Source organism: Camellia sinensis, chromosome 1, assembly GCF_055761805.1.
Source record: "Camellia sinensis isolate YWXY chromosome 1, ASM5576180v1, whole genome shotgun sequence".
In the NCBI taxonomy this organism is placed as follows: domain Eukaryota; kingdom Viridiplantae; phylum Streptophyta; class Magnoliopsida; order Ericales; family Theaceae; genus Camellia; species Camellia sinensis.
Genome location: NC_138961.1, coordinates 230,093,871 through 230,120,513, shown reverse-complemented (window position 1 = coordinate 230,120,513; position 26,643 = coordinate 230,093,871). Strand labels below are relative to the sequence as shown.

Below are 26,643 nucleotides of genomic sequence, written 5' to 3'. Positions count from 1 at the left end.
AAACCAGAAATCAACCAATTCCTTCACTAAATTTTCAACAATTATATTTTATCTACTCAAATTTAATAGAATTTTTAAAAAGTAAGATTTTTTTTTTTGATCAAATTAAATTTTCATTAAAGTAAGAAGGTCAAACGACACTTACAAGGAGATCAATCCAACACAAAGCTTACAAAAAAATAAAGAAATTCTTATTTCAAAAACAAAGGAAAAATCTTCAAAATAAGCACGAAGGAGAAGCAATGTATGTATCAAGACACAAAATTCGTACTACAGACATAAAAGTTAAACAATAGAATTAGTCTATGATAAATACATAGGCTACATCCACATAGGGGGGCATAAGCAACAGTCACACCAAGACAAAGACAGGAAAACAAAAATAAAAAATAAAAACCAACCCAAAACGCCGAGGCAAAAGTGGCGGCAGATCCAGCAGTCGGAGGAAGAGGAGAATGAGTGGAACCAGATCTAATGGGGTTGGGAATATGGCAAATCTGGTGGGTAGTGACCGATTAGGAGGTGGTGTGGTAGTGGCAGTGCCAGAGTGAGGTGGAGAAGAAGAGAGAAGACGGATTTGGTGAAGACCACGGCAGCGGGTAGAGAACACCTCACAAGGAGGGAGAGAGTTGGAAAGGCAAAACTTCCATATTTATTTGAACAAAAAGTAAGGAAAAAAAAGAAGAAGAAAGAGGAGACAGAAAAGGGAGAGAAGAGGCTGGAAGCCACCAGAACCTTTCACCCCCACCCCAACCACAACTCACAAGAAACCTAGGGAAAGAAAGTCCTAGAGAGAGAGACTCTCAAGTGTAGAGATAGCGTCTTTTTTTTTTTATTTATTTAAAAAAAAGTAAGAATTAGACATGATTTTTTTCATAAAATGTGGGTAAAACAAGTTTTAGGATAAATTTATAATTTTTTTTTTTAAAAAGTAATGAAAAGAAGGAGGATTGGAGTGTTTTTAATATCAATTTAAATTTTTAATCAAATTTCCACTTAAATTTAATGAAAAAAAAGTGAAAACTCAAGATTATTACAATATTAGGCTGTTAATTTAAAAAAAAAATTCAAATCAATGATAATTTCACAAAATATTTATAAATTTGTAAAAAAACTTTATAATCTTAATTATTAAAATTAATAAAATTTATCACTAATTTAAATATATTTTTAAAAACATAATTTACATTTTTTCTAATTATTTTATATTCTTCAAATTTTCATCAAATTTTATTGGAGAAAAAAAAAAAGAAGTAAGAATCTTTCCCTTTTGCAATGTCCAAACTGCTGTTATTCACCCAAAAGAAAGTCCAAACTGCAAAGAAATGAGACGACCAATAATACAAGGTCCTGCAAGTAGTCCACGAAACGACGACTATCCGTCCATAATAGACTTGGAGCGTCTGCTTTCCGCCCAGCACAAACAGTAAGTACTATTGTGCGATTTTATAGACTTATTTTGAGATTTATTTTGATAATTTGAATTATTTATATTTTAAAACACATTAAATAAAATATACTTATAAAAATTAAGTTAATCGGATATCGTTAATCCTTTCAATCATTTATTTATTTTAATACTTTAAATCATAATATCATTTATTTTTTAAAATACATATATGAATAGATAAAAAAATTAACGATATCCGATTAACTTAAATTTTTATAAATATATTTTACTCAATATATTTTAAAATATAAACGATTCAAATTATCAAAAAAATACTAAAATAAACCCTTTGCTGAGGGCACAGCACGCCCCAACTCCGTCCATAATTCTCATCAATTATCATTTCTCGCAACCCCAAAAATCATAACAAATCTCACTTTCTCCCCCATCCATACCACGTACCGTACATAACCGTACTCGAAACTACTGAATAATCCCCCTTTCTTTAATCGATCGCGCATAGATAGAGAGAGATACTCCTTGATATTCGAGTGTTGTCTTGTGTTGTGTTGTGTGGATAGAGAATTGAGAAGAGCAGAGAGAAATAATGGGGGAAGAAGAAGATCCACAGAGGCTGAAGAGAATAGGTGCTTCTGCGTACGACTACGACAACGACCCAAGATGGGCTGGGTACTGGTCCAACATCCTCATCCCTCCTCACATGGCTTCTCGCTCCGACGTCGTTGACCACTTCAAGCACAAGTTCTACCAGCGTTACATCGTATGTCTTTATTCATTCTTTATTGATTTTCTTGAAATTCAATGCTACCCAAGTTGATTTCCTAGTTGCTTTGTGGGTTTCAATCACTTAATTCAATTGGGTTTTGTTTGTTTGCTTTCATAAGTTTTCATTATTGGTCTTGTTCTGTTGATTCTTTTATTCTTCTTCGCGTCAGAACTGGTATTTTGGGTTTTCTTGGTTCTGTACAACTAGGGTTTTGTGATTTTTTTTTTTTTGAGGGGGGGTGGGGGGTTTAAAACTTATTGAGTTCATCTTTATTGACTGTGATTCTATTGGTATCGAAACTCATATTGTGTTTCTGCATTTGATTCTTGGGATTATATTAGCGTTATTTTTTTTGCATTCTTCTTGCTTGTACAGTTTTGTTGGACTTAGAATTGAGACCTAAGAACATCTCCAACCCTTCACTACTTTTTTTTCTTCATCTAATTTGATTTCAAATTTGAGTAAAAAACTTGATTTGATATGATAGACTACCCTTTTATCAAATTCTTATCACAATCTTTTTAATAATTCCACTCTTATCCCAAATTTCCCTTTTCATCAAATTTGACGAAGAATTGGAGATAGTTTTTGAGCAGTTAAGGATTGGAGATGCTTTAAAGGATCTTGTTCGATCCTGTGTCTATGTTGGGTTTTAATGGTTTGGTTGTGGGATTCTTTTAAAGTGCATGTTTATACACAAATATGTGTCTATAAATGTATATTTCTGCTTATGTTAGTCATACTTATTTTTATCACTCTCTTTGAGTTTGAGTTGCATCTAGTAAATTTCAACTGGTCTTCAAGTGTTTTATAGTGGTGGATGTATGGCTGGTCTTTCAGTTTCTAGTCTGCATTATTCAAGATTGTGAACATCTTTTTTGAAATTTTGGGAATCGTTTCTTCTACTGATTATTTAGTTATCCTTTTGTTTCCTATATTTAGTTTACGGATTATTCATAGTTGATATATGTACCAGATATTTATCTGTCTATGTTTTTTTTGGTTGAATTTTCTCAGGGTTAGAAGTATACGTCATGTAACTGGGATTTTGGGCTTGGAATTTAGAATCTTAGTGTTTGATTTTCGTTGGTAATTGGGATTTTTTTTTTTTATGAGCAGGATCCTGATCTTGTTGTTGAGGCAATGCCTTCTAGCAATTCCTCTCAATCAACAAGGTCAATGCCATCGTCATCTTCAACTTCAAATGACCAAGCACGATCACATAACTCAGGTAGAAAATTTTGGGTTATTTTGTTAACATGAAAAAGATTAATGAAGAATTGCACATCTCAGTTTAGATACAGAAACAGGCAATTTCATTTGCCTTTCACTAGCCAGGTCTGCTGAAGTACCAGAATATCTTTTGTACCATAAAATAGCCTAGGAATGGAGTTATCTACTGGATTATTCATTCCATCATTGTTTATGAAGGATATAGTTTCTAATTGAGTTACCAAATTGTTTATTTGGGTTTTTGCTTCTTTGTTTAAGTCAACAGTTATTGGGGGCGTTTGGTAGAACTTATAAGCAGCTTGTTTCAGCTTTTAACTTAATTTAAACTAAAAACTTATATTTGGTTTAGCTTATTTGACCAACTTATAGCTTAAATGAAGCTAATTTTCAACTTATTTGAAAAGTTGGTCAGGGGATGATTATTATTTTAGCTAAAGCGTGTAGTTGCTGTGTGGGGGGTGAAATGACTTAAATGTCCCTCCTAATCTCCAGTATTTACAAAAATGCCACTATATAAACAACAATGAAAACACTGTTCACTCCTCTCAAAGAGTGATTGGCGATTTCTGGCGTGTGGAGGCGATTTCCAGCGTTGTGCTCTCTCTCTCTCTCTCTCTCTCTCTCTCTCTCTTTATCGTCTAGGAACACAATGAGCTTAGCACTCATCCAAAGCTATTCCTCTGCCGAAGAAGAAGAAGAAGAAGAATCAGCAGCAGAGAACCATCTTCACGACTCTTCAGATGATGAAGAACATAACCACCACGTCTCTGATTACGCCTCCAAACCCTTGTTCCAAGTCCCAAAACCCTTGAAATTGAAAGAGATTTACTTCGGCGAAAACGGAGATTCTTCTTCTTCTTCTTTTTCTTGGGACTTGGAACAAGGGTTTCTGCTTTTTGTTTAGGTCAGGAAAACTAACATCTCGTTCGTTTCGAATTTCTGGTAAATTTTGGAGATTTGGGGGCCGCCGGAGTTTCTGAACAATTGCGTTGAAGAATTGGCTTCGGCTGTAGACCACCGGTGGCGTACAGATGGCTCAGGAAGGAGGAGAAGGGAAAAAAAAAATTAAATAAATTAAACAAAAATAATAATTAAAAACAAAATAATAAAAATAATATTGAACAAAATAAATTGAAATAAATAAATAAATATAGCAAAATAATAATAAAAATAATTTATTAATATTGAAATAAATTGTGCAATTTATATCCATTAAATAAATTACACAATTTAATTGTAATGAAAAAGATAATAAATTAAAAAAATAACAATTGTTATATTATTAATTGTAATAAATTTTTTTAATAAAAACAGAATCAGAAATGTCAAAAAAAATTAATATTGTATATTTTTGTAATGAATTAATTATGAATTGATACTAATTAATAACAATTGTTGATTGTTAATATTATTTGATACTAATAAAAATTAATTGTTAATATTAATTGATACTAATTAATAATTTTAGTATTAATTTAGATTAATTAAGCCATTAATTGATACTAATTAATAATTTTAGTATTAATTGATACTGATTAAGCAATTAATTGATACTAATTAATTTAGAATGGAAAAAATTTATTACAATAATAATTCCATTACATATTTATCAAGTGTATCAATTTTTATATTAGTTGATACTAATTAATACTAATTATATTAACTTTTATTAATGAAATAATTTTTTTAAATTAAAATTGAAAAAAAATTGACAATTATCATTTTTATCATATAAGGGCAAAAAAGTCAATTATACAGAAAAAGCTATTTTACAGTTTATTTGCCAAACACTATTCTGCTACTTAAATCTATAATCCCATAGTTACACCAAACAGGTTACCAGCTTATGCTCACAGCTGTAAGTTATAATCTGTTAAGCTATAATCTATAATCACTTTCCCACAAGTCTACCAAACGGGGCCATTATAGAAGAACCTAAATTGTCTATTTTAAATTCTATAGACTCAACTTTGGATTCTAGATAGTTTTGATTTATATTTTGATTTTTATCTAATTTAGAAAACCAAGAACACATAATATCAGTAATATTATTTAAACTAGAAAACACACTATTTATATTTGCAGACTCTTTAGTAATATGCAAACTATGGTCATATTTATTATTGACATTATCTTTTGTATTTCCAAAGCATATTATATCTTCAGAGTTAATTGTCATTATAGATTGGTGTTGGTACCTAATACTCTCCTAGTGTATTTATCTGGTGCCTAAAATCTCTCTTTATGATCTTAAAGACTTAAAAATGCCTAATTATGGCTAATAGTCAAAAAATCTTAATGAGTATATGGGCTTTGACATACACTAAGCATATAGGTTTTACAGCAACTATTAATGAAACAAATAATTATGAAGATATAAAATACAAAGGATACACAATTAAAGACTAAACTTGACTAATTTGATTTTTTATTTTATTTTATATCATGTCATTAAGCACACCATACACACTTATATATATGTCAAAATTAATACATAGATAGAATACTTACACAGCTTGATCTTGCTTTCAAAAGCTCTTCACCAAGCTTTAATACCAATTACAATAGGAAATGAGTTTTCTACTATTTTTATTTTACTATTTTATTGAGTTATGGAGTTGAGAGAAGTTGGGCAAAGAAGTAGGCAACAAAGAGATTGTGAGAATTTATATTGCTTCATTTGTTGGCTTAAATGTCAATTTATAGAATACATCTTATAGATACAAACAAAAATTAAAAAGCTATTCTAATCCACAAAGTCTATCTAGAGTTATGGCGTATCTAATTTGTTGAAATTTACAACACCAATATGTCCAAAAACTTTGCAACTTTGTACAAAAGTCTACCAGTCTAGGCATAAACTTACGCCAAGTTTCCACAAAAATAAATACAAAGACAAAAAAAGTCTTTTGAAGCACAAATGAAAAACTACAATTATTTGTCATCTTCTGACAAACTACAATTATATACATTGTTTATGGTATAGAAGATATTTTGGTACTTTAAACCAATACCTATAATAGGACTGAATATGAAAAATATTGTTGAAATATTAGATTATTAGAGAAAATTATATAGACCCAAATTTAAGTATTGATGAAAGAAATAGGCTATTAGATCAGATAAGAGAAACTTATCTAGAATATGAAGCCCTTTTACAACACTTTAATTATGATATTAATATGTCAACTAATGATGATCATAGTCAATTATCCTCATCTGAAGAAACAATAGATCAAGATGTTTCACCAGAAATAAATAAGGGAAAAAGAAAGGCAGAAGAGTCGATTGATCCCGAATTGTTTGGCACATGTGGGGAGATGAAGAAAATTTTGACTTTATTCAAACAAATAAAGTTAAAAATGATACTAACACTGGAAGTACCTCCAATCCTACACCTGAGCCAATAACATCTAGAAAAGATAATAATCATAAGTATCCAATAGTTCAAAATGGTATTTATTTAGACTTGTCTCATGTTCCATTTAAGGACTAGCCATAGGCGATTGATGATTGGGCAAAATCATTGTCTATCATTATTATCAATTTTAAAAATAGTTGGTCAAAGAAAAAATCCCTTCATTATATTGCAGTAACTCTCCAGGGAGATGTGTTGCAATGGTTAAAATAGTGAGAAAAATCTGAAATTGGAAAAAGTCAAAAAACAGCTTTGTTGGCAAATTTTCTCACACTTGATACAATATTACCTGAGTTTGCAAAAATCATAAAAAAAAAATTTATGTGGTTTTGCAAGAGATACTAATTTGCAAGCAGATGCAAATTATATTTTAATTAAATTAGAATTATATAACATTTGTCTTTTTGAAGACTATGTTCAAACTTTTAAAAAATATTATTATCTTATTGATCTATCAGCAAATCAACCTTGATTAGATTAATTTTTCGATTAACTCCCTAATCCATGAGATGAGTTGCGTATTAAAACATATCCCGACTTTCTCAAAAAAATGGAGAAAGAAGAATATGATAATCTTGATTTTCGCTTTAATTATGTTCTAAGACTGATAGCAGATCGATGTCTAGAAGCAAAGGCGAAAAAACAAATAAAAATCAAATTTTCAACTCACAATATGGTCAAAAATGTTGTGATAATATTTTGAAAGAAAATTGAAAAATTGGTTGTAATACATTTACCAAGCGAAAAGGATTTTCTAAAAAATGCATAAAATATAAATGAAAACTTTGGAAAAAGAACAAAACTTTTTCAAAAAAGAAAAAGTATATTCGAAAAAAGAAACCAACAAGTGTTTCAAAAACGAAAACTTGTAAATGTTATATTTGTAACGAAGAGGGTCACTATGCACGCGAATGCCCAAAAAGGGGAAAAAGTGCAAAGAAAATTATCAAAGTTCTTGAAGAGTAAGATTTTGAAATAATATATGACGAAGAAATTTCTAGTGACGAAGAAAGTTCAGATGAAGAACTAATCTTTATGATGACTAATATAGATATAGTCAAGAAATATCTCAAGAAGAATTACAAGCCATTCAACTGGAGATGTAATCGGAGAAGAAAAAACTTTTACCGAAGAAGAATTAGCAAAATTTGAAAAAAATGCAAGTTGTGCCAGAAATTTACAAACTTTCAAAATTCAACTTCTTTTCAGCAAGAATGTTTGAACAATACAGTGGTAACACACACTCAAGCAAAATGGTCAGAAGAAGGAAGTATTGATATTCCTTTTTTTAATAAGAAAAAGGTTGCAAGATGGAAAAAGAAATATCCTGAGATTCAATATATTCATATTGGATTAATGCAAGTAACCATAACAGTCTTATTCCACCAAGGGATAACCAAAGGATCAAAATTCTTTAGCAAATTTGATTGTAAGAATGGATTTTAGTACATTTAGAGGACATTACCACTAGAATGTTATGTCTTTTGGGTTAAATATAGCACCACAAGTATTCCAACGGTGGATGGATACAATTTTTAAAGATCTTAAGGATTGTTGTATAGTTTATATTGATGATATACTTGTTTTCTCCAAAACCCAGGAGGAGCATAAGAAACATTTAAAATTACTTTGTGAAAAATTTCAAAAATATGGAATTATTTTGTCACCATAAAAGATTGAATTAGAAAAAGAATCAATTGAATTTTTGGGAATAATTTTAGACCAGAAAGGTTTAAAATTACAGGAATATATTTTGTCCAAAGTACGAGATTTTCCTGATACTCTTAAAAACATAACACAATTACAGAGTTTATTTGGTATTTTAAATTATGGAAGAAATTTTATCAAAAATCTATCAAAAATAGAAATTCCTTAGTTAACCAAATTAAGGAAAAATGTTATTTTCGAATGGACAGTCGAGAATGTTGCTTTAATTAAACAAATTAAAGAAAATGTTAAAACTTTACCAGACGTTTATCTACCTAAAATAGGTGATAAATTAATTTTAGAAACAGATGCCTTAAAAGCATGCTGGGGATGTGTTCTTAAAATGATACCAAGTAAATTATGGCATGATAAAGAAATACCTTTATCAGAAAATGGGATTAGACCAAGAAAAAATCTAATACCCATAAAATTACAAATGAAGAGCTATTTGTTTTTTTGATAAATAAAAAAGAATTAATTTGTGGATATAATTCTGGAACATTTAAACCAAATGAACAAAAATATATTATTTTTGAAAAAGAATTATTTACAATAAAATTGTCAATAAAAAGTTTCCATATTTATTTAGCCCCTAGAAAATTTTATTGTACGAACTATAATAAAGCAGTTAGAGATTTCTGATCAATAAAAAACCTATGAAGGAAGAAGATTAGCCTGGTATAATAAGATTTCAGAATATACTTCTGAGGTAGAACATCTTAGAGGTACTAACAATTTTCTTGCATATTTTCTTACTAGGAATTGTTTTTAAAAAATTAAGTAATTTTAATTTCTGCAGAAGATCTCTAGACCAAGAGAAAAAAATGAATAAGGGTAAACAACTCGCATAAGGAGATTGCGTGACAATTGTTAAAAAAGCAATCCCCATACAAGAAAAAGTTTGTGTTGTGTTTGCAGGAAGACAACCTGGAATTTACACTGAGTGGAATGATTGCAATAAGCAAGTTTGCGAATTTCCAAGAGCTAGTTTTAAATCCTATGATAGCATGACCAAAGCTAAAAAAAAATTTTACAGTGCACCAGCTATGCCTGTTTATCAAAATATTTTTTGTCAAATGAGAACTAACCCAGTTCCAACTAATATTCGGACATCTAAACCAGATGAATGTGAAATAAAAGATTTTTTCAACCCTGGTATATCCAGAGAAATTTATACAAAACTCTATGGAGTTTGAAGAATTCACGTTGTAGAGAACAAAGTGAAATTTCGAAAACACATGAGAGTTGTGGCCAACAAATTAGCTAAGTAAATAGCTAAGTTAAAAGATTTACAAAATCTTTGTTTCAATATCCTTAAACAAATGAATTGGAATGAAGATTTTAATTTCGAAAAAATAAACAATTTTCTTCAACTATCAGACCTCATATCAGATGAGTATTCTGATCTAGTTTTTGAACAAATAAAAAGAATGTCTTTTTGAAAAAGTAAGGACTTTGCTTCCAAAAGAAAATTTTCTTTTAATAAAAAAATCAAGTTGAGGATCATCGTGATAAGATTAGACAAATCTTAGAATGATTTGATAAATTAAATTTTAAAGATGGAATTCTCAAAATAACCATCCTGGCAAATCATGACATGTGGCTTTTTGAAGATATAGATTGGGAAATAATTAATTAAGTTATTTTTCAAATTTTAGATCCAATCCAGTGGATAGAATATCCAATGATTATAAAAGCAATGCTCTCATGGCTAGTAAAAGGCTTCCGATGGAGTAAATATTTTACTTTTTGAATCTCCAACACAATTGGTTGGCGAGAACAAGAACATTTTTTCCAACAATATCAAATTTGGTATCTTAAAGAAACTGAAGATTTCAAATTTGAAGATGACTATTTGGATGAAGAGCGCCGAAGGGAGAGATTGGAAAATATTCAAAAACTTCCTTTAACAGAATATTGGATAGACAGTCTAATAATTGTTTCACAAACTTCTAATAACCATAGCTCAACAAAGTTGCCATTCATGGTCACAGATGGTATGATATTATTTGTAACTCATTTTTCCCATAACATATCAAAGGTCTCCTTAACTTGTTATTAAATCTTAAAAAGAGAAATAATTTAGATCTTCCGTTAGAACTAGCCATTACTGCAGATGATGTAGAATAATTTTGAAATGAGCAATACAGTTAGGATCCTGATTCCCCTCTATTAGAGACTGATGAAAAATATCACAATCTCGTAAACAGGATGGAAGCATAGTGGACCCTACTATCACATGCAATTGTCTCATGATCGACTCCGACCTTATCCAGGGCACGTGGAGCAACTTGCATTATTAAACGGAAAGTGGTCAAACAAATCCTTTCACCCGACACTACACGACAAATAGATCAACCAAATATTATCTATATCAGTCTATTTCTTTGAACCACGGGGAGGGTAGGCTGTGTATATAACTGTAGTTTGTGTGAAGATGGCAAATAATTGTAGTTTTTTATTTATGCTTCCAAAGATTTTTTTGTCGATGTATTTATTTTTGTGGAAACTGTGTAAGCCTATGCCTAGGCTTGTAGACTTTTGTACAAAGTTGCAAAGTTTTTAGACGTATTGGTGTTGTAAATTTCAACAAATTAGATATGTAATAACTCTAGATAGACTTTTTAGATTAGGATAGTTTTTTGGTTTTTGTTTGTATCTACAAGATGTATTCTATAAATTGGCATTCAAGCCAACAAATGAAGCAATGTAAATTCTCACCATCTCTTTGTTGCCTACTTCTTTGCCTAACTTCTCCTAACTCTATAATTCCATAAAATAGTAAAATAAAAATAGTTTTCCAACGAATGGCCAAATCATTAGAGTAAGTTGAATATCAAATCATTGGTTTTACTCTAATCATTAGGTCGTGAATTGTTTTCCAACGAATGGCCAAATCATGGGAATTCGATTTCATTCCTAATCTTTATGTTTTAATTCTTATTCTAACTGTGTCTTTAAGATTAGAATCATTTATGGAAATAAAGAAATTTGATTTAACATTAAACCAAACTACTCCATTAGCCAAATTAGATTGAATTCCTCCAATGATTGCTTTCATTGGGTCGGAAAATCTTTTATTAAAAATTACTGTCAAAATAGGAGTATCAATCCCTTGGCGAAATAAGGCTGTTTTGGTTACCTGTATTAATCTAATATGAATATATTGAATCTCAGGATATTTCTTTTTCCATTTTGCAACATTTTTCTTATAAAAAAACGGAATATCAATATTTCCTTCTTCTGACCATTTTGCTTGAGTGTTACCACTGTATTGTTCAAACACTCTTGCTGAAAAGAAGTTGAATTTTAAAAGTTTGTAAATTTCTGGCACAGTAACTTCTTGCATTTTTTTGAATTTTGCTAATTCCTCTTTGATAAAAGTTTTTTCTTCTCCAATTACATCTCCAAGTCGAATGGCTTGTTATTCTTCTTGAGATATATTGTCTGCTTCTTGAGATATTTCTTGACTCTCTATATTAGTCATCATGAAGATTAGTTCTTCATCTGAACTTTCTTCATCATTAGAAATTTCGTACAAGATTTCTTTTTGATTAGAAATTTCTTCGCCATATATTATTTCAAAATCTTGTTCTTCAAGAACATAAATAATTTTCTTTGCACTTTTTTCCTTTTTTGGGCATTCGGGTGCATAGTGACCCTTTTCGTTACAAATGTCACATTTATAAGTTTTCTTTTTTAAAACACTTGTTGATTTCTTTTTTTGAATATATTTTTTCTTTTTTAAAAAAGTTTTTGTTCTTTTTCCAAGGTTTTCATTTATATTTTCTGCGTTTTTTGGAAAATCATTTTCGCTTGAGAAATGTATTACAACCAATTTTTCAATTTTCTTTCAAAATTTTGTTACAACATTTTTTACTATATTATGAGTTGGAAGGTTTAATTGAAATTGAACTTAACTCTATGCTGTAGGATCAACTACTAGAACATCAGGGTCATCAACAACTGCAGCTCCAAATCCAACTTCTTTGCGCTGGGATGGACAAACGATTCAATTTTTGATCAATGCCTGGGTATGATTCATAGATGGTAATAGTATACATTAATGAATGTACATTTGCACACACCAATGTCTGAATGGATTCCTTGACAAACTTTACCCTGGCACGGAACTAATTAGAAAACAATTGTTGGTGGTGTCTTTTAAAAAATTACCTTACTTTTGAACAATTACAAGAAGCTGTATGGTGTGAGTAAATAAGCACTGATTTCTATCCATAGGTGGCATTTTTTACAAGATTTTGGTATACTGCATTCTGGGGCCTCGTTGTGGCCCAACACTTGCATTTATCATGGTTACACTTCTAGTGGCAGTTTGGGCAACATGATTTAGTTACTGTGATTCAAGATTCATTGCCTGGTGCATGGCTAGAGTTACCTCTTTTCTTCACAGCATCAACTTAATTTGATATTTGCCTTTTGCTCGAGTGCAAACCTAAATTTTCTCAGAACTGACTATTCATTTTTTTATTATCATTGGAATTTGGTATAAGGTATATACAACCTGCGATGGATGCCTTAAAGTTTTACAGTAACACATTGTAACATCTTGTAGATCGAATCATCAGATGATGTTCTCAACTCAGCCTACTTATTCCATAATTCCATGTTTGCCATCCTTGTTCATCTTAGTGAATTTTATCCTATGTGGTTCTAAACGAGGATATTCTATAGTCCTCTTGGAAGCTAATGTTTCTGCTATTTTTGATTTGAGGCTCGCCAAAGCTGTATATTTTTCCTTTATGATTCTGCATTTTTCATTTGTATCACAATTCTTTTCATCTACTAAGGGTGCCAAAAAGAAAAAGAAAATAAGAAAAGAAAAGAAATGGAACCGAACTAACAAGACTTGAAAACTTCTCGACAACGCTTTATGAACTACTCAGTTCTTGATTTTGTCTAAATATCACGTACATTCTTGGTATTATAGTTTGGGTTGTACATCAATATGACACCAGAAACATTTATTTGAACTTGGCACCTTTTTCCTTATTTCCATTAGATTTTAGTATTTTTTTTTTTATTTTTTGACAGAAAATATGTAAGAGTGTGGTGATTTCAATTTAATGATCCCAAGAAAATAGTTACACACTCTTTTCAAGTGGTGTGAGTGAGTATATTCTTTGTAGTTAAGTTCATGATCCTGCCATCTGATTCATTCCAAATATTCAAGTTATTGTTAATCAGTTTTTGTTTTGGGATTGAGAGCTGTATTCATGACTGTAACCTCTTTTGGTTTTTGTTGCCTGCAGGGTAACCATTGAAATATCTTCTGGGTATATCAATCTTCTTTTTGTTTTTCACCTTGTCATTTGTTAATACTGTTTTCATGTTCTTTCTCAATCAGGTATTCGCAGTGGCTGTGCTTGTGATAATTCCTTTTGCACCTAGAAATCTTTCAAATAGGGCATACGGGCTTGCCTTTATGGGTTTTGCATGTTCTTCTCTGTATTCCGTGTACTCTCTATATGGGGTAACCTTGCTGTTCCAGTCTGAGTCCTTTCTGATCCTTTACTCATTTTGAGTTGCAATGGTTTTTACTCTTTTACTAACCTGTCCTCGTCTGTACTCCATAGAAACCTAGAGCATGGAATTTGCAGGCAGTGCAAGTGTGGTTCCAATCTGTGATTGCAACCAAGGATTTTATTTACTTCATCTACTGCCTTACTTTTGTCGCTTCACGTCTTTACCTCAAATGTTAGTGTCACTTGGCCTCTTGTGCTATTCCTTGCATTTTTTATTGTAAGTCGGTTTCTTTCCCTTAACTCCTTTGTATACTGGTGCTAAATTTCTTGCAGTTGCTTTACTTCCCATTTTATGCTGGGCTCTGGAACATGTTGCCAAGTTCCTTAGACGTAATTTTAGTCGTTCTTCCTTGTACAGGTAGGAAATTTCTAATTTTTTGCTGAAATGAATTGATTGTTTCTTGCTTGCAGCTTTTAATTTTTCTAATTGCTAGGATTATTAATGGTGTTAACTTTATTTGTGATTCATCTTGAATAATTGGTCTGGAGTCTTAGTGGGGTTTGACATGTTTAGGTCCTTATTTTCTTCTTGGATTATGTTATATTGAAGGTTTTGGCCTTGAATGAAAGGGTGAAAAGAAAAGTCCAGTTTTTTTTTTTTTTTTTTTTTTTTCCTCTTTCCTGGGCAATGGGGCCTCAAAAAAGCTCCAAGACCCCCATTTGTGCCCCAAAAACCTCTAGAAGGCCTCTGATGGCCCCATTCATATTTCTGATGAGAACTTCAAGGTATCCATTTTATTATGATTTGATTGTTTGATTAGATCTTATTCTATTTAATTCTCATATCTATCACATTTTTATAAAAGCCAAGATTTGCTTTTGTTTGTTTGTTTGTTATTATATAGTTGTTGTAGTTGCTATTTGACTTGACCCAATAGAATATAAGAATTACATAGATATTGATAAGCATTGTGATGTCGTGAGAGAGTCATGGAGTTTATTTTTTTCCATTTTTGTTATATATTGGGTTATGCCGGAATTGTTGCTTTAGGTGTAAAAGTTGGTCTGGTTGTTGTCATGGGAAGAGGATTAGATGCTTGGATGGCAGCATCCTTGATGTCATGTATCTAGAGGGAAAAGAACCCTAGTCTACTCTCCAAATTCAGAGTCCTGCTCGAAGTAGAAAAGGATCGGGGGATCTATTGATGAGTAGACCAATATTGAGAATTATATGGAGAGAGATTGTAGTGGAGACTTGAAATAGAGGAGGCCATTCAAAGAAGAAGGTGGTGTAGGAGGTGATAGTGTGGAATTGGTTTTGGGGGAAGGAGGCAGATGATCAGAGACAATGGCTTTGTAATTTTTGGGAATTTGAAGCCTTAACTTCCAATTTGTTTATGAATAGAGTTTTCTAAAATAGATAGAATTTTTTTTTTTTATTGACACTCATTTTCCAATATTTAGAATGTGAAAAATGATTTATTTCTATTTTGATTTAATAAATCAATATATTTATAATGTTTAGTTCCGTATTTGTTACTTTTCTGGGGTTGTTGACAGGAAGTACTTGGAAGAGCCATGTGTGTGGATAGAGTCAAATACAACTACCATTAGCATTCTTTCTTCGCAGGCTGAGATCGGACTTGGATTTCTTCTAATTCTTTCCCTTTTCTCGTCAGTAATTCATTTCCTTTTTATACCTGTTATTTCTGTCGATTTTTGTTTTATTATTATTTTTTATATATAATAAATTCACCTCATCATTTGAACATACAGGTCGCAGCGCAACATAATACTGACATTCATGTATTGGCAGGTTTGCTTTGCTTCTTATTATTAGTCTATGAAATTTTGAACTTTTGTTTACATTTCAGGGCTCATCATTGAAAAAAAGAACTTGTAACAGAGGTGACCAATTATGAAGTAAAAAAAGAAAAAAGAAAAATTGCATGGTTAGGGTTCAGGAAAGATTAACAATTGTTTTATGGAATCACACATCTTGTTATTCCTCATTTTCTTTTGTGCAATTCTTTTGGGCAGCTATTGAAGCTCATGTATCATGCCCCTGTGACTGGTGGTTACCACCAAAGCGTGTGGGCTAAGATTGGGAGGACTGTTAATCCACCGATCCACCGTTATGCACCGTTTTTAAACACTCCGATTTCTGCTGTTCAGAGATGGTGGTTCAGGTAAATGCCCAGTAGGTGGACGAACAGGAAGAACAAGCATCTGATAGAGTGGCATCTCAATGCAGGATTGAGTTTTGGAAATTTTAATGGAAAAATATACTGGTTTGTATGATGAAGCAGTTGTAGAATTGGTTGATTAAAACCTCTGCTTTGTTTCTTATTTTCACGTGTACAAACAAGTTGATCAGAGAGCTGTCTTTCCCACTTTGTTGTACTTTGCAATTAAAAAACCAGCAGGGGAAATATAAGATGAGAACCTTCGATCATTTTTTGGATGGTAGAGGTTCGTGGCTGCTGCAATATTTTCTGTGATGTGCAACGTGGGGCATTTGTTGGTTTGATCCTTTTTGCCCATAAAAGTATCATTTAGGGTTTTTGACTTTGTCTTAATTTAGTTTAATTGATTTTAACATTATTTTATGAAAAATAAGGAAATGAACAGGCATGTATTATACTCTCGCTAGGTAGCTCGAAAAAGTCATGATTCGAGCGGCTAGAGTTGTCAAAAAGACATTGTTTTGGCACCATTTTTTTTTTTTTTTTTTTACTCTTGCTCTCTGTCTCTGTTGTTTGTTGTTTGTTGTTTGTTGTTCTGTCTCTAGAAAGAAGACGGCAATGCTAGTTTTATGAGACAAAATCAAAATGATGGATTCTCTCTCCTCTCTTCTTCCTACCCAAATTCAAAATCAAAATCCAAAATCAAATCAAAACTAAACCTACAAAACCAAACCCAAAATCAAAATCAAAACCAAAACCAAAACCAAACATTTGGCAAATTTTTTTTTTCCCCTCTCTAAAACTTGTAACAGAGAGGCGAAAGAAAGAAAAGGGAGGAAGAGATAAGAAGAAAAAAAGAGAGGGGAACTGAGGAGAAAACCATCGGTTGGCCAAAAAAAATGTCGATATACACAAATCTATATATATATACAGATTTATATATATATGTACACACAACATGGGTTAACATATTTAACACACCTTGGCTGTTTAGATCTGTATATACACAAATCCGTATATATATATATATAAATATAAGAGAGAGAGAGAGAGCCCACCGTTGCAAACCCTTTAGGCGCCGCCATCACCGTTGCAGTTCAGAAGGAAGAAGAAAAAAAAGAAGACCAATAGGAGGAGGAGGAGGAGAGAGAGAGGGGTCAGGCCATTCGAGCCCCATTTTTTTTGAACTACAAAGCTTTATTTTATACTTTTAGAGATAAAATTGTAAATTTTATTAACTCGGTGAGTTAATTTTAACAAATTTAGTGATCATTCTTTGTTAGATTAAATTGACATAATTTAAAATAAGCAGTTAATTGAGTCAATAAAAAATATAGGGATCAAATAGACATAAAATAGCAAAATACAAGAATTACCAAATGATGTTTGGATGTAATGATTTTTCATTGATTTTGATGAATTAAAAACATATCTTTTCAATTTTATTTATTTAGTTCATATATTTGTTTCGCGTGTTTTTAAAAAGAATTTGATCTCTTTAATTTGAAAATAACGTCTAAATAATTGCGACCAATGAGTCAAATAGATTTAGAAGAAAGAGAGGAAGGTTAATATTACTGAGTTAAATAGATTGGAAAAAAAGATATTAAAGTCAGGTTACTAACAAATGATTAATAAAGTGTTATAAAATTTATATTTTAAAATAAATTGTATATAATTATATTAAAATCGTTAGATAATTTATATTATATTTTATTTTATTTTTGACACCGAAAAGAATCTATACTATATAACCTACTACCAAGGGAGTGAGTTGAATACTGGGTCAACCGAACCGGGTCTAAGCCGGCCAAGTTTTGTGCAAAACGTACAAAACTCCGGTTTTAGATAGACCAAACGAAGCAGAAGTCTTCCCGCCAATTGCACAGAGCGGTTAAGTAACCGTTTCTTATTATTTTGAAACGGAGAGAGAACCAAACCCTAGAAAATATGCGTGATCCAGTCACATTTATCTGTGTTTCAAAAAGTTTTAATCTCTGGAATCTATGCCGATCCAATCCATTCTCATCTTCTTCTTCATCATCGCCCTCCGATCTGCTTTGGTTGCTTCTCAGCCGCCGCAATTCCCGGAATACCCTTCGAATCCCCACCTATTTTCAGGTCTCTCTCTGTTTTTTCTAACTCCTTATGTTTTGCAATTTTCTCTCGGGGGGGTTCTAATAATGCGATGCGATTCCTTCAATTTTCAGTTAAAGGGCAAACTGCTCGTAGGCTTTCCAAACCTCTAATTCGAGATGATGGAAAAATTTACAGTTGTTCAGAGAGGAACTTGTTTGCGTTTGAAAGTAATGGTTCCATTGCTTGGACTGTCAATCTGAATTATATATGTAATGTTGGAATAGCTCCAATTCATGGTGGTTCAAGGAAGGTGAGACAATTGTCTTTTTTTTTTCTTTTTCTTTTTTTTTTAAATTTTATTTTTAAAGCTTAAATTAGCAAAGTTGTTGTAATGAAGGTTAGGAGCAGCAGTGTAGTAATCTATCATCCTTTGACTGCTAGATCTCTGTTAGTATATAAAAATACAAGTTATCAATTTAAAATAGCTGTGACTTTGAATTAATCGAGTTTGGTTTACTGATATTTTCTTTGTGGAGTTTGCCTTACTGATATGCATCGGTATTTCTTTGTTGATGCTTAGCATATTTGTCCTTTTCGGACTATCAACCTTGAGGTTGTGGGTTTGCACCTTAGTGCAGCTATTTTGTGCAAATTATGCCAAAAGATGGGTTTTTATCCAATCTAGCCCTTGTAGACGCTCATTCAATGGGGACTATACTGATGTACATTTAATTCTATTTCTGGGTAAAGTTATGTAATTTCCCGGTTCATGTTGTTAGAACAATCTTCTGTGTATAATAGATAAATTAAAACAAATTAAACAAATAAAAATAAATTACTTACGGAATTTATTTTACCGAAATGAATAAGTAATAAAAACGATCAACTCGAGTGTGTGACACTTTGTCCTTAAGATAGATTCTCCCTGCTTCGGTGCTTATGAATGAATGGCATCTATCTCTCAGGATACAATGATTTACAGAAATTGTATTAGCACTAAAAACAATCTGTTTCGACGAACTAAAACCTATGTTTTATACTCTCAAATATTTCTCTAAAAACTAGAATGAAGAATAATACAAAAAGAGAGCAAAACCAGGAAGACAAATGAATTTTCTGGATGTGAAAATCTGCTGGAAATGATCTCTATTTATAGGCAAAAGGTGACTGCTGGGACAGACCCAAACAGGTAGGATTTCAAACCTGAACAGGTTTGATTTCAATTTGAACAGATAAGGTTTCAATTTGAACAGGTGCAGACCTGTTTGAACCTGCTGGACAGTTAATCTGTCCGGTTTAACCGGTTTGATCTTGCTGAAAATTGGACTGAACAAGGGCACTGTTTGGATAGAAAAAAATTTTGGCGCAAAATATTAAATTAATTTCATTTAGAAATTCAAATAATTTTCCTGCAAGAATTTGAAAAAAATCAAATAAATCTTGTCCAAAAAATTAATGTCAGAACCGACCCACGCTGTCTGGACGGGCAGCAGCGTGTGCGCATGTGGTGGTTTGGGCTAAAGCCCACTTTGTCCATAACTTCTCCCTTCTACAAACTTGGGGTGCCCCTTGGGGCCCAACCGAAGTGCTGCCACGTAGAGCTTATATACATACACAAGCTCTCTTAAAGTTTCAATGTAGGACAAGCCTTACAAGGAAACTCACATTTTATTTTTTAATTGTCCATTCCATGAACCCGAAAATGACGTCAACTTCTCATTCACTCATAAATGATTTTAACGAACCGTTTGCACTGTGTGACTTGCCATACAATAAGGAACACGTCACCTCTTTGGGAGTGACTTGCCATACAACAAGGAACACGTCACCTCTTTGGACTCACCCAAAAGACGTGTGGAACCTACTCAAAGTTGGCCTAAAATAAACCTATAAAACCATTATTTCCAACACACGTTTGATGGTGGCTGTTGGGGTTTATGAAATGCTGCAATATTTTTCCAAAACCCACAACTGGAAAGTAGGGCAATTCTTTCTTTACATTTGGATTTGCTGCCTTTTGTTGTTTTAGTCATGGCCTTTCTATAATATATATATATATATATATTTTTGTTATCTGCATCATTCTGTGTTTATTGACTTGTGCAAGGCCAATTATTGGCAGATTTTTTTGGTTGCAGAAAACAAAGTGCTGAGAATCAATCCATTGAATATTGGAACTTCTGAATCTGCTGTAGAAGTTTTCTTTGGTTCAGAGGCGGGGGATGAGGAGGGTGAAATTATTGGGCTCTCTGTAAGCATGTTGAGTTCATCTGTGTTTATCAATGTTAAAAACAAGGGAATCTTTGCATACAGGTTGCAGGGCCAATTGCTCTGGATTGCCGGACCTCTGCTCTATCAATCTGGTTATCGCCAAGGTTGCAGGAAAAATGACAAAGATTGTTATTTTACTTCAACACCCGTGATTGACCAGTGTGAAGCTACCATATATGTATGGTCCACTCATCTCTAATTAGTTTTTTTTTTTTAAGATTTTAATTGGAGTATGTTCAATATACTTCTTGGGATCCGAAGTACAATAATCAATTTTTATATGCCAAATGATTTTTCCAATGCAGTCTTGATGTAGTGTTGGAGATTAATTTAGCAATATGATCTCCAATTTGACCTTGTTCCTCATTCCCTCTATAAATATTTCTTTAGCAAAGTCAGTTATTTTTGTCTTTTTATCCATTTGAAGAGTGTATCTTTAGATTCTCTTCCTAAAAGCTATTTTGAAGCTTTTCTTATAAGGTTAAACTATCTATGCTCACTGGGGTAGACCTTCTTCTTTCATTTTTGGTACACTTGATTTCACGAGATTTGTGTCTATGTTTTTACAGATCTCAAATACAGAAGGAGAACTCTATGCTTTGTTAGTTCGAAGTCCTCGTTTTAAATGGATCCAGGATTTTAGTTCGCTCGACAAGAGTTTTACTATTACTCCGGGAAACAATGGTCTCCTGTATGTTACTGTACCAGTTAGGGCTCTCGTGCTGGCACTAGATGTTTCTACTGGAACAGTTTTGTGGCAAAGAAGTATTGGGCCATTAAGTACGGCAGATTGTGCACCAGCTGTTGATTCTAATGGTGACTATATGACTTGAGTATGATTACGGTCATCAATGAAGTAAAGAAATGCTGAAGGCTAACTTAAACCTACATTTTAGAGTGACTGAGTTTTTCAGTCTATTTAGATTATGGATTTGGATAGGAATTTGGAAAGGAAAAAGGAAAAGGAGTGTGAAATGTAGTTATATTTCATTCACATTTCATCCACCTTTTCTCTTTCCCTTCCAAATTTTTACCCAAATTCGTGAACCAAACACAACCTTAATGCATTAGAAGCTAGAATTATTTTTTTTATTATATGTATAGCATGCATAATTCAGACTAAGAAAACAACAAACGTAAAAATTGTAGCAATCACAAGAAATGTAGTCAAATTATACACTATATTAGTCTAAGTACATAAGCATGATGCAAAAGTTTTAACTAATTCAGGCACTGTATCTGTAAATATTCAGAAGATTTCATCAATGAACTTAATTTTTGTTTCTTCCCCATCACTATAACAGGCTGGATATCTATTGGTTCATTGGATGGTTTTCTGTACTCATTCTCACCAATTGGGGTTCCCAAAAAATTCCCGAAAGCAGCTGCACTGGATTCTGTAGTTCAAGTTAGCCCACTTCTTGATTGCTCCGGGTATGCAGTTTATATATCTCAGACAGAAATGGAAGGAAAAATCAACCACACAATTGCGGAATACACTTACATCTCATCCATGAAACCAAGAAATGCAGTCTTCACTTTGCTTGTCCCAGCAACTGGGTCCATCTATTGGTCCGAAAGCTATTCTGGTAATTCTGACTTTTCGCAGGTTATGTTTATATGTATTTCTAATTTCTGCCTTTATTATTTTCAAATCCTCTTTTGTTTCATAATATAAGCTTCAAGTGAGATTTATCTGCAACATCAGAGAGTGATCTGTAATATTTTCATCCTTATTGTCAGCATCAGGTCAATTTTCATCCTTATTGTCAGAGAGTGATCTGCAACATTTTGTGCTGGATGAAAGGATGCTTCTTGCCTTTATTACTGCTTCAAGTGAGATTCTTTCAATAAACTTATATGCTTCTAAAATTGAGTTTATTGGATGCATCTTTTATGATTTGGAGCTTGAAAAACTGCATGTTTATGTTTATGAAGTTTATATAAATAAAATCAGAAGTGACGTCTGTTTGCCAATATATCAACAGGATTGGATGATTTTTTTGCCAAGAAACTCATAAGATACATAATTTATTGGATGACTTTGGACCCTTGATTAATTTGAATGGTTGTATGACTTCTTTTTCCTTTTAGAAAAAATGACATGTATTACAACTTCCTGACAAAAATTTACTATTGGAGGGTGCAAAATCATCTTGTTTTATGAAAGTTTTACACGGCAGTCTAAGTTTTGAGTCCTGATCCTCTTCTGCAAGCTGGATGGACAAAAATAGAGTTCTAGTGCCGTGGTTTTCTTCGTTCAAAAAATAAAAATAAAAATTAAGAATTTTCTGAAGTTGGTTTTTCTCCATTTATTGTCAGATACTAGAATAAATTACACGTTGGGTAAAGCTTAGGTAGAACTTGCAGTAAAATTGTGTTCTTTGAATCCTAGGTCACTATAATATTTGAGAAGTAATGGAGATTTTTGTTTATTTAAATATGCTATTTTTGCTAATTTTGGGGAGTCATAAAATGCCACTATTGGTGTGTCCTTTTGCGGAAATTTTTTTATTACATGCTGGTAAGTCTTAATTTAAACTCTCTCATGGTTGAGTTTTTAATTTCCATTTCCCCTTTTGATGCAGAGATTGACAATCCACTTCCTTGCCGTAGCACACGTAATCAATCTCCTAGCTACCTCAATAATTGCCTTACTTTAAACCATTATGCGTCTTAATAATTCAGTTATTACTAGGTCAGAAGCTTGCATCCAGCTGCTCCCATGCCGAGCCCAATCGTGTCAACATCCACACAGGTAACTTGTTAGTGTTGTTGAATATCGTATGGATGAATACATAACAATTGTGACCCGTCAAAATTTATATCTCCTTTTGTTATTTTCTTTTTTCATATCCATTTTGCTACAATGTTGAACATTTTGTTACATAAATAACTTCTTTCAGGAAACGCAAGGGTGGTTGTGTTCCTGCTATTCGAGTCTGTAATATTGATGGTACTAGTCACAGTTGTACGATTCTGTTGTTTATTTTGGAGGAAAAAGAAGCTTCAAGGTCAAGACCTTGGAAAATTCCTAGAAAAGAGAGTAAGTTTACCATCCTCTTCTTTCACATTTCCTGATTTTTTCAGTTAAAAGTTAAAAATATTTTGGACAAGATTTGTAAAGAAAATGAATTCTATGTTGCCAATACATTGGACTTAGGATAGGCTTGTTAAATGAGTTGGCAACTAACAAACTGAATCAAAAATTTCTTCCAGGAAAATGATTGATTAGGAAGGACACGAAACCTTGCGAATTGCAATATCAGACACTTTAGTAATTTGAACATGTTTCTTACATTATTTGCTTTTCAGCGTTTGCTTCAGCTCCAAAAGAAAGCATTTGATAGGACAATCACCGAGATTAAGCAAAAAACAGCAGAGGAAGCAGTGGAAAATGAAATGATAGAAAAACTGGGGGATTTGGTGAGAGACAAGCAAGACATAGAGAGGAAACTCTCAACAACCTACAGTTTGGGAAGGGATAGAACTGGCTCAAAATCGAAATCTCTCCTTCCGTTATACGATGGCAAAACAAAGAGCTATTCTTTTCAAGGTTCAAAGAAAGAGAATGTCACGATATTCCACACTCTGAGTGATACTTCCTCTGCAGATAGCAGCAGTGAAAAAGAAGTGGAATTAAATTTCTACGAAAACAAGGAATTAGCAGTAAAAGCAAAGACAAAGGCGCCTATGAAAGTTGACAGTGCCAGTGATGATGAGATTAAGGAGGAATGTGAGGGGACTCCATCAGGGTCAGCATCAGGATCAAAAGGATTTATGAACCCATTGTTTTTGGAGGATGCATTTGTTGAATCAAAGGAAGTGAAGAGGCACGGTGGAGCTGAGGTGAGGGAAGCCATGCACAGTGGTAATAGGAGCATAAGGAGGAGGACCTTGTCTTCAACTGATTAGAAATTGGAAATTGTGTCATTTTGTTGATTGTGTTTTTGTTTTGTTTTGGTTTTTTTTTTTTTTTTTTTTTTTTGTCTCGAAAAATACTCTACATTTCTGTAATCTTGGTGTAAATGAATTTTCAACACAGCTCAGGAAGTAAGTTCACATGATTTCAGGTTCAAGAGGTACATTTTCCGCCAATATATGTAAGGCAAGGTGACCCCCCTAAATGAATTGGTATTGTTGGCACCATAAATTTGTAATTTTATTATTTATTATTTATATAATTCTAGGGTATGTGGCACCCTCCTACTCATTTAGAAGTTATAAAATGTAGAAAGATGATGGAGAATATGGAGCATGAAGTTGATGTTGAAGGAAGTTATATGAAGATCACGAAAGATCATGGAATATGAAATGGAAGAGGTGGAAAAGTGGGTAGTTTTAGGTAGTTTTTTCCTACAAATGTTTGCCTATAAATAGCCATTCATGGCTACATTGTAAAGGATCCAGAACTCAAATCAAAGACAATTGATTTCTATTTTCTTGTCATTTATATTTCCTGCACTTAATTTTCTACACTTTATTTTATGCACTTCATTTTCAAAGCATAAGAGTAGAGGTAAGTTCTCTGTACTTTATTTTATGTACTTCATTTTCAAAGCATAAGAGTAAAGATAAATTAATGGTTAGTTTGATTGTTCACTCAATCATCTTTCTCCGTCTCCCTCTTTCTTCTTTTAATTTTTCTTTTCTCTACACTTGACAATTTTGAAGTCCTCTTCATTGAGGCAAAATAACCGTCAACACAGTCGCTTAATAATTGGCTTGAATCTAATTTGGCACACTCGCATTTATGATATTTTCCTTCGTAGGAAAAATAAGACAACAGGTATTTAAATCCTCTCCATTTCATATTTGTAATGGAGAGATTTTATTACATTATTTAATGGTGAGTGTAATAATTCTTTTTAATTTAGGCCTCGTTTGATAATATCACATTTTAGTCTAAAAGTTTAAAAATCATTAAAAAAATCTAAAAATTCAACAAACTATACAAAAAAAAGTCAAAAGATTATCTTTTCTATCTATTTTTTGCATATCTTTTCGTAAAAAAACTAAAAAGTCATCACAAACATACTATTTTTTATACCTCATATTTTAGCTAAAAAATCAAAAAGTTACTAAAATAGCCGATTCCCAAACGAGACCTTCAAATAATTATAAATTTACATTTCTATTTCATAACTGTTACATACATAGAATGGAGAGGATTGTGATTATTGAATGTATAATTTTGAATAAATTCGGAACGGATGAAAAAATTGATTTGATACCAACTAGACATAAGACTTGTATGTGGGTTTCATCACTTGAGATGGGATCCACCTAATATTATATGTATATGTAGTTAATATGAAGCAAGCCAAGTCGGGCTTTGCAAGGGCTTGAATGTGGCTCGTTTGTTTGTTGAGCTTGAAAATTAGCTCTAGTTCGAGTTCAACTCGACTCGTTAATATTAATAAAACTTGAGTTCGGCTTGAAACTCAATAGTGATTTTTTTGTTGCTATTATTTACATTATGTAATGTATAAATATAATATATTTATCCTATATTATTTGTACACATTTTTATATTATTTAATATATAAAAATATATTATTTAATTAATAAATAATAAACAAGTCGAACTTTTTATTTATTATGAGCATGAAAGTTTGGCTAACGAATCAAGTCCTTATCTAGTCGAGTTCGTGAACAACTCGATTTATTTGCAATCTTAGTTAAGATATTTCAGGATACATATTTGTTAGTGTTAAAAAAATGATTATCTTAAAATCTTATGAAACATAGTCAAATTTAATAAAAATTCAAATTAATAAAAATAGAATAAAATTACTCAATATTAATAAATATTTAAATATAAAAAATAATATATTAATTTCGTAACTATTATTGTAAAAGTAGTCAATGTAGTTTTATTAAAATTATGGTATAATTGTCATTTTTTTCATTAATCATCCTTGTAATTTATCCCAAAAAAAATTGAAATGTATTTTATTTCCTACCTCATTTAGAAATCCAATTTCTAGCAGGATTTGGTAAAATTCGTGTGAACCGGTGTCCGGTTCGACCTAGTACTGTCTATATGTGAACCGGATTACATAATGCCTTTGATATAAAACAAC

At 32.0% G+C, this 26,643-nt stretch overlaps 2 protein-coding genes across 3 annotated transcripts; both read left to right on the top strand.

Annotated features, from left to right (window-relative positions):
* Positions 1-1,746: 1,746 nt before the first annotated feature.
* LOC114307097 (uncharacterized) lies at positions 1,747-16,476 on the top strand. Of its 2 annotated transcripts, none has more exons than XM_028252454.2 (9): positions 1,747-2,171; positions 3,297-3,408; positions 12,469-12,569; positions 13,904-14,029; positions 14,133-14,253; positions 14,355-14,439; positions 15,582-15,695; positions 15,798-15,837; positions 16,062-16,476. In XM_028252454.2, the coding sequence occupies exons 1-9, from the start codon at positions 1,998-2,000 to the stop codon at positions 16,212-16,214; spliced, it is 1,026 nt and encodes a 341-aa protein (XP_028108255.2). In that variant the 5' UTR covers positions 1,747-1,997; the 3' UTR covers positions 16,215-16,476. The 2 variants fall into 2 exon arrangements, 1 of the variants encoding a protein (XP_028108255.2); XR_014345602.1 differs by having other exon boundaries at positions 1,756-2,171; positions 15,798-15,973.
* A 267-nt stretch (positions 16,477-16,743) lies between these two features.
* GEX3 (gamete-expressed 3) lies at positions 16,744-24,636 on the top strand. The gene is made up of 10 exons (XM_028252453.2): positions 16,744-18,328; positions 18,418-18,596; positions 20,409-20,735; positions 21,127-21,373; positions 21,862-22,146; positions 22,301-22,393; positions 23,146-23,178; positions 23,256-23,315; positions 23,464-23,603; positions 23,873-24,636. Exons 1-10 carry the CDS (start codon positions 18,214-18,216, stop codon positions 24,470-24,472), a joined length of 2,079 nt encoding a protein of 692 aa, XP_028108254.2. The 5' UTR covers positions 16,744-18,213; the 3' UTR covers positions 24,473-24,636.
* Positions 24,637-26,643: the final 2,007 nt, after the last annotated feature.